General features: G+C 46.5%; 1 protein-coding gene across 1 annotated transcript in view; it reads right to left on the minus strand.

Moving 5' to 3' along the window:
* Nucleotides 1-9,580, minus strand: part of LOC137869269 (gap junction delta-2 protein) — a 31,245-nt gene extending 21,665 nt beyond the window's left edge. Inside the window, exon 1 of the mRNA XM_068706562.1 lies at nucleotides 8,232-9,580. Coding sequence (XP_068562663.1) covers nucleotides 8,232-8,302 — 71 coding nt within the window. The 5' untranslated portion in view covers nucleotides 8,303-9,580. The remainder of the gene's footprint in view (nucleotides 1-8,231) is intronic.
* Between the last annotated feature and the right edge of the window lie 2,629 nt (nucleotides 9,581-12,209).

Raw genomic sequence — 12,209 nt, forward strand, 5'->3', positions numbered from 1 at the left:
ACACCGTGCCATTAAGAATTCATGGTTACACTACTTGACATTAAATCACCGTGCCTTAACTTTCCAATGAAGCTGGCATCTAATATTTGTATTAACGTATAGCACATAGCTCACGTCAACAAGGTCTGAAAAATCATCTGGCAGAGATGTAAAACTTGAGCTAAATAATTCACCACACCGCTCGTCATCGTGTGGTAATGCAGACATGCTTTTCATGTTAAGAGTGTTCAAGTATTGATTTTGTGACAGCGTGCTGTAGATCTTGGTGGGCGTTTTTTTTTTCATTTTTCACTCCCTTGGATGTCACAACTGATCGCAGGTCTTTGAATGCACCGGCGATGCATTTCAAGCTGGATTCGCTGCTTTCAACTCCAGTTCCACTTGACAAAAACATAAAGTAAAGGCAACAGAATAATCACTTCAAGGTCTCTGCTCCAATTCTATAGTGACGAAAAATGTTGACATATACAGGTGCTGGTCATATAATTAGAATATCATCAAAAAGTTGATTTATTTCACTAATTCCATTCAAAAAGTGAAACTTGTCTATTATATTCATTCATTACACACAGACTGATATATTTCAAATGTTATATCTTTTAATTTTGATGATTATAACTGACAACTAAGGAAAATCCCAAATTCAGTATCTCAGAAAATTAGAATATTGTGAAATATTGAAGACATCTGGTGCCACACTCTAATCAGCTAATTAACTCAAAACACCTGCAAAGGCCTTTAAACGGTCTCTCAGTCTAGTTCTGTAGGCTACACAATCATGGGGAGGACTGCTGACTTGACAGTTGTCCAAAAGACGACCATTGACACCTTGCACAAGGAGGGCAAGACGCAAAAGGTCATTGCAAAAAGAGGCTGGCTGTTCACAGAGCTCTGTGTCCAACACATTAATAGAGAGGCCAAGGGAAGGAAAAGATGTGGTAGAAAAAAGTGTACAAGCAACAGGGATAACCGCACCCTGGAGAGGATTGTGAAAGAAAACCGATTCAGAAACGTGGGGGAGATTCAGAAAGAGTGGACTGCAGCTGGAGTCAGTGCTTCAAGAACCACTAGGCACAGACGTATGCAAGACATGGGTTTCAGCTGTCGCAGTCCTCGTGTCAAGCCACTCCTGAACAACAGACAGCGTCAGAAGCGTCTCGCCTGGGCTAAAGACAAAAAGGACTGGACTGCTGCTGAGTGGTCCAAAGTTCTGTTCTCTGATGAAAGTACATTTTGCATTTCCTTTGGGAATCAGGGTCCCAGAGTCTGGAGGAAGAGAGGAGAGACACACAGTGTAAAGTTTCCACTGTGTTTTCTGAGGTCCAAGGTCAATGCAGCCGTATACCAGGAAGTTTTAGAGCACTTCATGCTTCCTGCTGCTGACCAACTTTATGGAGATGCAGATTTCATTTTCTTGGCACCTGCACACAGTGCCAAAGCAACCAGTACCTGGTTTAAGGACCACGGTATCCCTGTTCTTAATTGGCCAGCAAACTGGCCTGACCTTAACCCCGTAGAAAATCTATGGGGTATTGTGAAGAGGATGATGCGAAATGCCAGAGCCAACAATGCAGAAGAGCTGAAGGCCACTATCAGAGCAACCTGGGCTCTCCTAACACCTGAGCAGTGCCACAGACTGATGGACTCCATGCCACGCCGCATTGCTGCAGTAATTCAGGCAAAAGGAGCCCCAACTAAGTATGGAGTGCTGTACATGCTCATACTTTTCATGTTCATACTTTTCAGTTGGCCAAGATTTCTAAAAATCCTTTCTTTGTATTGGTCTTAAGTAATATTCAAATTTTCTGAGATACTGCATTTGGGATTTTCCTTAGTTGTCAGTTATAATCATCAAAATGAAAAGATATAACATTTGAAATATATCAGTCTGTGTGTAATGAATGCATATAATAGACAAGTTTCACTTTTTGAATGGAATTAGTGAAATAAATCAACTTTTTGATGATATTCTAATTTTATGACCAGCACCTGTATATCATAAATGAACAGGAGACTAAATGACTCAGGTGGCTAGATATTTTGTGTTTTTGTGCGTGTGAGGTAATGACCGGGTTAAACTACCCCTCCGGTTCTGACGCTGACCTGCTCTGTCGCTAACGCTAAACCCGTAAGCCTTACTGAGTCACCCTGCCAGAGACGGTTTCTCCCCGAGGCCCTTCAAGGTGAAACCAGTCTGAACTCGGACCCCTTCGCCCGCCCTAATCGCTCTATCTTTATCCATTCATCCCTCTCTCTCTCTCTCTCTCTCTCTCTCTCTCTTCTACTGTCGTCATCCGTGCTATTGTCTTCCAGTTCCGCTAAACCCGGGGTGATGATGGAGGTTTATCTTCCGACGTAGTGGCTGATGAACGCATGCGATGAGAGTCGATTACACCTCGTCACCCCTGACCTTTGCGGACTGTGAGGATCAGGAGAAAAGACAATAAGCAGCTGAGAAAAGGATGGAGGAGGGGAGGGGGGGGGGGGGAGAGTGTATATACGAGGTGGAAGCAGAAAGAAATGAGAACACAAGCTGCATAATTACGCGCAGTTGCTCTCTCTTTTCTCCCCCCCCCAGCTACAACCGTGCATCTCCGGCGGTCCCCATGGAGGCTGGTTGTAGTACTCCAGTCATGAAAAGGCTGCGAGCAGCTCTTCCCTGCTGCCGGGCTCGCTTCCAGGATGTGTGTATATCTCCAGCGGCGCAGCTGGAGTAAATCAATCCCACTATCGGCGCCGACATGAACTCTAATGCTCACTTGAGGAATCGTCTTCAATAACGATCTTATCTTTGACATTATGATTATTCCGCTAGATAAACGTCCACGACTTGAGGTTTCATCAGCGGGAGGACGCTGTATATTTTTTTGCACCAAGATGCAGCAGGAATTCCATGCGTCTTCCTGCCCAGTCCTAATCTCCCTATGGAATACATGGGGGTCATTTTAATCTCTGGTTTCTCACGGCGGCACGGAGAAGGCGCTGACATTACAGCCGCCAGCATCCCGGGGGGGTCATTGCATATGGAAGAGGAAGCGTGAAAGCAGAGACAAGGAGCAACGGAGTGAATAGATGTCGGAGGTCTCGCTTGGCCTTCTGTAAGTCTCCGTTTTTAACAACCTCTCTGGGGATTCTGAAGCGATTCCCCCCCCCCGTTCTCGCTTTACCTCCTCCCCTCCGCAATATAGCACACGTTTGCCAGAGAAGCCTCGTTTTATGCGCAAACAAAATCATCCATCACCTCCGTTGGGGGGTTTGCGAGCGCTCCAGCGGGGGGGGGATTCACGGTGATCTAAAGGTCACGTGACCATCGGAGCCGCAACCCGTCGACAAACACGGACACACACGCTGTACACACTGCTCACTAAACAATATCGGTTTTGGCTCAATGTGCTGCGCTGAAACACATACACACACACACACACACACACACACACACACACACGCTTTAGACGGATGAGCTGATGGCTCCTGAGTGACAACTCTCATTTGACTCAAGGGGAGCTGTGCTGAGGAGGAGTCATGCTGAGCGAGCTGGCCTTTTTTCTTTTTTTTTCTTTTTTTTTTTGCAAAAACACACCTACACACACACACTGTTGATCACCTCCTGCACATGTGCAAATTCATGCTGAGATGCAATCAAACATTCAACCGTCTCTTCTTCAGGGATTCTACTTGGTAAGCTACAGCTGCAAGGACTGTATTTTGAAAAGCTCTTGTGCTTCAAAGCGGTTTCAAGGCCTCGGCGGGCTGCAAAGTGCTTGACAACGGCGTCTGAAACCAACCTGGGTGACAACCAATTTTTGTCAGATCCAAAACAGACATTATAACAATCACAGCCACTTAAAACAGGTCAGGGAGTTGACTCTGTTTGTCTTTTTTGTGCTTATAACTCAGTTGTCTGAAGCCAAACTTGCATTCTCTCTACTGACCCAGATTGTATAGAAGTCTATGAGAAGATGACTCTACTTCTCTCTTGAGTTATTCCCTCAGTAAACATTGTAAACATGAGTTTATGGTCTCAATCTCTAGTTTACAGTCTTCTTCAATACAGCATGATGTTCATTTAGTACATTATGCTCCATTTAGAGTCAAACAGACCATGAAGCAGGGGGATGTGTGTAGCTGCCTTTGATTGACAGGTTGCTGACACGGCCTTGTCCGGTCTGGGAGTTAAAATTTGAAATCTTTTGTCTTCAGTGCATGAGAGTTCACGAGATTCACGAGACTGGTCTGAAAGTGTTTTAGTCTTCTTTTTTTTCCAAATGCCAGTTCTGGACAAAAGGGGGTCATTCAGAGAGAGAGAGTGATCCAGTTTAAAGTTCTAACGCTGGTTGTGTGTAGTCCCTTTAACATGAATCAGTCCCCCATGTTTAACCACAGCTCTCTTGTAGAAAAAGGCAGTACCAGAATAAATATTTGGGCTGCTAATGACTTGCATGGACATTCGTTTTTGCAAATGGACAGGCCCAAAGCCCCGTCTGTCTTCTATCCTAACCCATTATTGGAGATCAATGAGAAAACGCGGCGGTGGGAGGATGCACCTGCATGTTTAGCGCTCCCCACTCTTGGACCGATGGCAGCTCACGTGTGTGGGGCTTGTAGCCTACGGGGGGGCGGGACCACAGCGACGTGTTGACGGTAGGTAGAGAGCGCTTCATCGCGGTCCAGTGATGGCGCCGGTAGAACGAACAGTCCATCACATTGGTCGAAGTCAATTTGCACCCGCCACACTGCCCCGTAATGGCGGGAATTAATCACAGCAGGTGAACACACAGACACACACTTACAGAGGGGGCGGAACCCCCCCCCCACACACACACACACACACACACACACAAAGCACACAGAAGAGTATTTATGCACACGCACGTACAAACCCGGACCGTAGAAGGGGATCTCCACAGCTGTTAGTAATCTCAGTGTTATACTCCCCCCCCCAATGTGTGTGTGTGTGTGACTCATGTATGACGAGTGCACTGGGGCCTGTGGGGCTGGTGTAGCGGTGGGCTCATGAGAGCGCACGTTGGCTTTTTCGCCTCGGGGACGACGGCAACCTGTCCGATGCTTCCTGGCGCAGGACGGGCACCCTGCGCCGACCAATGGGATCGCAGCGGAGGGACCAATGGCTTTTTGATGTCCCACATTTAGATGGTTTTTGAGCTAGATAAAAAAAAATGGCTGACTAGCTTCTTCATATTATCACCGAGTGATTGGGAGTGCTTCCCTTTGACAACATTTAAGAGATAATTGATTACCATGAAGGATATGTCATAGGCTACGTATGTTGTCGAGGCAGTAATAGCGTAGAACGCGTGGAACGCGACAGACGAGCATCTTTCATTCTTTTATCCAAAAGGTGCTCGGACATTGCACTCCTGTCGCGCCTGCCTTGACTAAGCAACCAAATCCACCCGCACTGCGATGACGACGATGATGAAGAAGTTGCGGTAATTTATCACTAGGCCTCACCGATTGAACTAAACAAAGTCAAAACAACGTCAATACATTTTCCGGCACAGCCCTTTAGAGTTCCAATAAGTGCAAACCTGCTGTGTTGTGAAGCTCACGTCCAACGAATGACTTATATTTTACCTCGGAAACCACAAATGTAATTCTCTTTATAGAGACTATAGAGACTTTATAGTGACTTTAAATAAGGAATCGACAACCAATTGGACGGTTAGTCAATATGTGAGTTTACAGCTGTGGAACTGAGATTGAACGCTAAACAACTTAAAGATTTTCGTTTCAATAAATATCTGTTAAGTCATTATCTATCCCCAAAGGAGGTAACACAATGGTGATTGATCTTACGGCCCACTGATGAAAGCATTGCAATATACATATACACTGCCTGGCCAAAAAAAAAGGTCGCCACCAAAAAAAAAAAGGTCACACACTCTAATATTTCGTTGGACCGCCTTTAGCTTTGATTACGGCACGCATTCGCTGTGGCGTTGTTTCGATAAGCTTCTGCAATGTCACAAGATTTATTTCCATCCAGTGTTGCATTAATTTCTCACCAAGATCTTGTATTGATGACGGTAGAGTCTGACCGCTGCGCAAAGCCTTCTCCAGCACATCCCAAAGACTCTCAATGGGGTGAAGGTCTGGACTCTGTGGAGGCCAATCCATGTGTGAAAATGATGTCTCATGCTCTCTGAACCACGCTTTCACAATTTGAGCCTGATGAATCCTGGCATTGTCATCTTGGAATATGCCCGTGCCATCAGGGAAGAAAAAAATCCATTGATGGAATAACCTGGTCATTCAGTATATTCAGGTAGTCAGCTGACCTCGTTCTTTGAGCACAAACTGTTGCTGAACCTAGACCTGACCAACTGCAGCAACCCCAGATCATAGCACTATTGCAGTATTACAGATTTTGTAATCACAAAAAATGGAACAATGTACACATTGTATCACCACAAAGACTCCAGACTGCCACATTAAGTACCACATTAACTACTAACTGTAATAACTATAAATGCATGTTATAGCACTATTCGATAACACATTGAGATTAAGCAGCAGTCGCTACATCCTTCAACGTGTCAACCAGAGCTCAACCCACAACCGCAGTTCTCTCAGAAAGAAAAAGTTCAAATCCTGTAATTCGCTGATTTACTGTACGATACTGTAAAGATCACAGTATCGCGAGGGTTCGTGGAAACGGACACCAAAAGTATCGAGCCTAAACAAATGCACAGGAGGCGCTACATGGCTGCTGGCAATGCTAAGAGTACATTTTAACATTTTGTGAAGGTTCAAACTGTCTGGACAAAAGATAGAATCTGCGTGATAGAATTTGCCGCCGGGTGTCCTGGTCGCCCACGCTTGGGTCATGACACGCAGCACCATCTCGTGACGAGACGGTCCTCTTGGCTTCCTCCCAACGGCCTGCAGACCGAGGCCATGTGTCTGCTCGCTCGTCTGTGAAGGAACCGCTCCTCGTCTTTCTTACTCTTTCCCCGTCATCTGCCTCCCGTCTCTCACATCTCGCACTCCGTGTCGCTCGGCTCCTCTCTACTCTGCAAAACCAAACTCTCACACTCTCTCTCTCTCTCTCTCTCTCTCTCTCTCTCTCTGTCTCTCTCTCTTTCCCTCAATTTCCTTTGGGGATTTAATTTGTTCTTCTTCGTCCTCGACAACCTTCTCTTTCTCGCTCTTTCTCGCTCTCGCCCGGCACCCTGCAGCCAGGATGACTCGTCGAAGCTGATGAGCGACGCCGCTCCTTCAGTGTCTCATGAATGAAAGGGAGGCAAACGCTGAGCAATCGTTCATCACAACACGCTCGAAGGAAGCGACTCCAACTAACCCATCCAACCGGCGAAAACTGCTCTCAGAACCAGACTCCAACTCGCTTCAGTTTCACAACCCGACAGAAATTCACACTCGAGAGCTTTTGTCAGCCGACTCATCTTCTGCCAAAAGAAAGAATGTTCCTCCACATCGTTTACTTCCTGAACTGGCTGACATTTATTCGCTCAATAATTGAAGAGTACCACTAGCCAGACTGAGTCAGGAGCTTCAGGGGATTTGGTTTAAAACCGCTAATTCAGACGGTCTCCGATGAACCCGTGCTGAACCTGCGGTTTTCAAACACGTCCCAGGAAAACCCTCAAACTCCGGAACGCGCCCTCTACTCGATGTAAGAGCGAACTTTTGACAGCGTCCACGGAGCTGATGTGCCTCTGTGGCTAAAAAAACGCTCATCAATAATTGCTCGCCCCGCGGCCGACGAGGAACGAGTCATTTCAAACTAAAATACAAGGCATCTCGCCGTTGCAGGATGATGCATAAATCATAACGCGGCCGTGACCCTGCGCTCGTGACTCGCTTTTTTTTTTTTTTTAGGTTGAGGAATGACTTCATACTTGACAGAGGAAGAAAGCTAGAGATGGGAGGGAAGGGAGGGAATTGTGGGAAACGCTGAAATGAGGCGCGCTTGTGTAAGAAGCTTGGGAGGAAGGAGAAAGAACATCGGCGCGGAGCGGTGGTGTGGAAAATGAATGAGCGCCGGATCCTCTGACGGCCAAAGCCTCTGTTGTCCCATCATGTCGCTCAGAGGGATTAAAGACCGAACGCAGGGAAGCACTCGCATTCTTCATGCATTGGCATACTTGTGTGTTTTAGATACCGTGTTGTATGCACGCACACATAATATCGAGGATAAATGCACACACGGCCGCGATCAAACACACCCTCACACCCCGCGGACAACTCACCTCCCGATCATAGTAGAGTGCTGCTGCACGGCGGCCTCCAGGAGGCGCTCCAGGATGGTCCACTCTCCCATGGCTGGAGTTCGGAGGCATCCACTGGGCACGGGGAATCAGGAAAAAAGGGGGGGGTGGGGGGGGCGGCTTCCCCAGTCGGCAGCGAAGGAGTTTAAAGTCCCGTTTTTGTGAGTCTTTCGGATCCACTTGTTGGGTGGAGGTGAGGTAGGGAGCTGCCTTCAGACAAGAAGCAACTTCGACCGAGCTCCGTTCATTCACGCTTGCCCTCAACTGCACCTGAGATGGTTCGGACTGAAGCTCGTCTACCTGCTAGCTGTAAAACGTGTAACTCTCCATCCCACTGCCCTCCTATGGGTGCACCCAGAACCCTGTTCGTCTCCTACAACAGCTGTTCCGTCATACGTTCTCACACACAGACCTGGTCCGGGGACTCATCTACTGAGTTTCACCGCCCGTCACTCCGCCCTCACACTCTGGCTTCTCTGACAGCATGTTGTGGTAGTAACTTGTGGAGCGGACTCAGGTCCATACACTCATGTGAGCCTGAGGAACCGGGGATCTGTGTCTCTGCTCGTCCTCCGCTCCTCCATCCTCTTCATCGCTTCCTCCCTCTGTCCTCTCTTCCAGCTATTTCATTCGATTGGATTCCTTTCCCCCTTCCACTCTGTTGCTCCTCTCCTTCTCTCCTAGGTTCGGTTCAGGCAGCGCTGGACTGAAGCGTCGCGCTCCTCCTCCTCCTCCTCCTCCTCCTCCTCTTCCTCCGTCTCCTTCCCTCTGCTTGAAGCCGTGCGAGACTCGCTGGTCTCTCCGGTCCTCCTCGTCCTCGCTGCCCCTCTCTTTCTCTCTCGGTGTTTTCTGTCAGCGTGGTTTACGAGAGGCAGCTCTCCTTTCCTCTCTTCCCTTCATCTTGTTTTTCCCTTCCCACTTGGTTTCTCTCTCTCTTTCTCTCTCTCTCTCTCTCTCCGTTTGAGCCCTCCACCTGCCTCCGTCTCTCTCTCTCTCTGAGCCAGTAGGCAGCCAGACCGAGCGTGTGTCTAGAGGATTAGAGAGAGAAATCATCTCTCCGCTCCTCCCCCCTCTCACTCACTCTCCATCACTGTGTTTATTCCCTCCTCCTCCTCCTCCTCTTCATCTCTTACTGCTCCACCACCACCACCACCAACACCACACAAACCGTGTTCCACTCTCAGCGCACAACGCTCATCATTTTTTGTCTTCCATCTGTGTTTTTTTTTTTTTTTTATCATCTTCGTGTCTGAGTGCATTGAATAGAAGGATGATCTTTGCTGTTTACACACACACATCCAGACAGAAGCATTAAAGCCAGTGCCATGCAAATAGCTGTGTGAGTGAGTGAGTGAGTGAGTGAGTGAGTGAGTGAGAGAGAGAGAGACAGAAATGGAATTAGTGACAGTCATCAAGATTTAGAGAATTTGCTCGATGGGTTGGATTCTCTCTCTCACACACACACACACACACACACACACACACACACACACACACACACACACACATACACACACACACACACACAGTAATCATGGGCGTGGGTTTTTTGGGGTTAGTGTTGGTGCAGAGGCAGTTCCACTTGAGGACATCTACAGCTACAGACTGATTACATTTCAAGTTTGATTCCGATATATTCGAGAGTCCAAATCCTTAAAGCTACAGGGTCGGTGATCTTCTTCAAAGACATTGTTTGCTATATTTGTTGAACTACTGTTTACACCTGCCTTTAAACCGGACTGTTTTAGGCCCCAAATTTATTTGGACACAATTCTTGTCAAAAGTAGGGAAAGCTGCCAAAAGTATTTGGACAATCATTTAGGGATAAACAATTATCTCTTTTTTTTGTTTTTTTGCTGGCAAGAGTTTCTTGGAGGCGGGTTTGGCTTGAGTTCTAAACCCAAAATCATATTCAGTTTGCAAATGATATTAAAAACAACAGTAGCAGCATACACTTGAGGAGCTGGAACAAGAAAAGTGTCTCAAATGTTTTGCTTGAATTAGCCTAATCAATATGTTTCATGTTATAAAAGGAGAATCATCAGCTGTTCTTCTCTCTTGGTTCTACAGCCCAGCGCTTTACTGGTTTGGTTGATTGGAGACAATCAACTAAAAGGAGAGTAAATATCGTTATATCGATATTTACACAATAACGACAGTATATACGCATTTTTTTATTATATTAAAAAATATATTATTAGTGTGATATCTGATTTTTGTGTCACTTTGCAGCAAACAATCGTGGGATCACATGACAATGTTCACTCTAATACTCACACACAACAGCAGCTTCTCCATAGTCGAGTGTTTCAGCGGCTTCTTCTGTCGCTCCCGGATCCTCAGAGCGGAGGAGTAGTAATCTATTCTTAAGAAGGTAAGGGACACACACACACACACATACACACACACACACACACACGTAATCCGTCCTACCCCATGCCAAGACAATCTGGCAGCACCGTGTCTCACACGAGAAGAGAGTAAAGAAAAAGAAGAAGAAAGAACCGACTGCAATCTGCCTCCGTACAAGAAAACAGCCGCACAACATCCTCATTCAGCCATAAAGGCAATATTCTGTCAAAAATATATCACATCTGTATTATTTCTGAATGTTTTGTCCATTAGATTGATTGCCGTTTAGTTTTTCCACATGACATCCATGGTCCCCAGAGGATGAACCACGATACCTTGTGACGATGCCTCGACTTTTACCTCCAGCGCCACCATGAGGTTGACATTTGGGTTTTCAGTGCAACCGTTTGATGGGCGGTCGTTGCATTTGCTACAAACATTCAATGCTAAATTCTGACTTTTTATTCGGCGTCATCATCAGCTCAAGACAAACATTCGTCCGATGCTTTGGGTTTCGGACTACATCTCTGCGAGCGCGTTGTCACGCTACAATTGCTAGAGAGGCTGCTGCTTCGTCTTACGGCGCTCAGAAACGTGTCCCATAGATTTGCAGAAGCACGTCTCATAACACATCCAGAGATAAACAGATGTTTAAAGGCCAGCTTAGTCGGTAAAGACATGACAAGTTGGTGTCGGAAGTTTAGTGTAAAAATAGACATTTTATCCGAGGACGCATTAAGGCTGGGGGGGGGGGGGCTTTTCAATGAGTTTGAGTCAAAGAGATTAAATACAATAGTTTAATATGACATTAGTTTATTACAGCAGCAGTGCAGTGGCCGTGGTGAAGGGTTCATATTCTCCTCACCGCTGTGTATTAAAGGTATTAAATCCTGGAAGGAGGAAGGTAATGAAGGAGGCTCCTTAGGGACAAACTGTGGCTTTATGAGTCTGCAGGTTAATTCATCAGCAGGAAGTAAAGCGCAACATCGATAAGCTGCAGAAATGGGAGGTGGTCAAGGTTTCTCTACACTCCTGTCTTGAGAAGGGGGGGGGGGGGCAGCTGAGCGTGTGTGTGTGTGTGTGTGTGGGGTGGGTGGGGGGGGGGGGGGCTTCTGGAGGTAAAAGATTAAATTTTCACACTGATTAACGGATAAGAAGCTTTGGCGTAGCTCCAGGCACCATGGGAGTCAGTGTGTATGGGAGACAGTGTGTGTGTGTGTGTGTGTGTGTGTGTGTGTGTGTGTGTGTGTGTGTGTGTGTGTGTGTGTGTGTGTGTGTGTGTGTGTGTGTGTCCCTGTTCACACCAGCAGGACACTGAAGGCAATTATGGTTTTAAGCCAGCGGGTTAGAATCAATTATCACACGCCAACTTCCTCAAGCCAAGCTGTCTGTTTTTTTTTGTTTTACATCTAAAAAAAAAAAAAAAAATTCATGAATCTACTTCAATTAAACTGTTAATGAAGCAATCTAATTATAGCTCCAAAATGAGCATTTTATTTTTTATTATCTGTTGCCTCCACTCTTAACTTCATAACCACCGGTCAACACTTCATGTTGCATGTTAATCCAGGTGTCATGACAACAAAAGCAGCACAGAAACAGCTCGTA

The sequence above is a fragment of the Cebidichthys violaceus genome, unplaced genomic scaffold (assembly GCF_023349555.1).
Source record: "Cebidichthys violaceus isolate CVI_PGR_0920_01 unplaced genomic scaffold, fCebVio1.0.p SCAF_1, whole genome shotgun sequence".
NCBI classification, from domain to species: Eukaryota; Metazoa; Chordata; class Actinopteri; order Perciformes; family Stichaeidae; genus Cebidichthys; species Cebidichthys violaceus.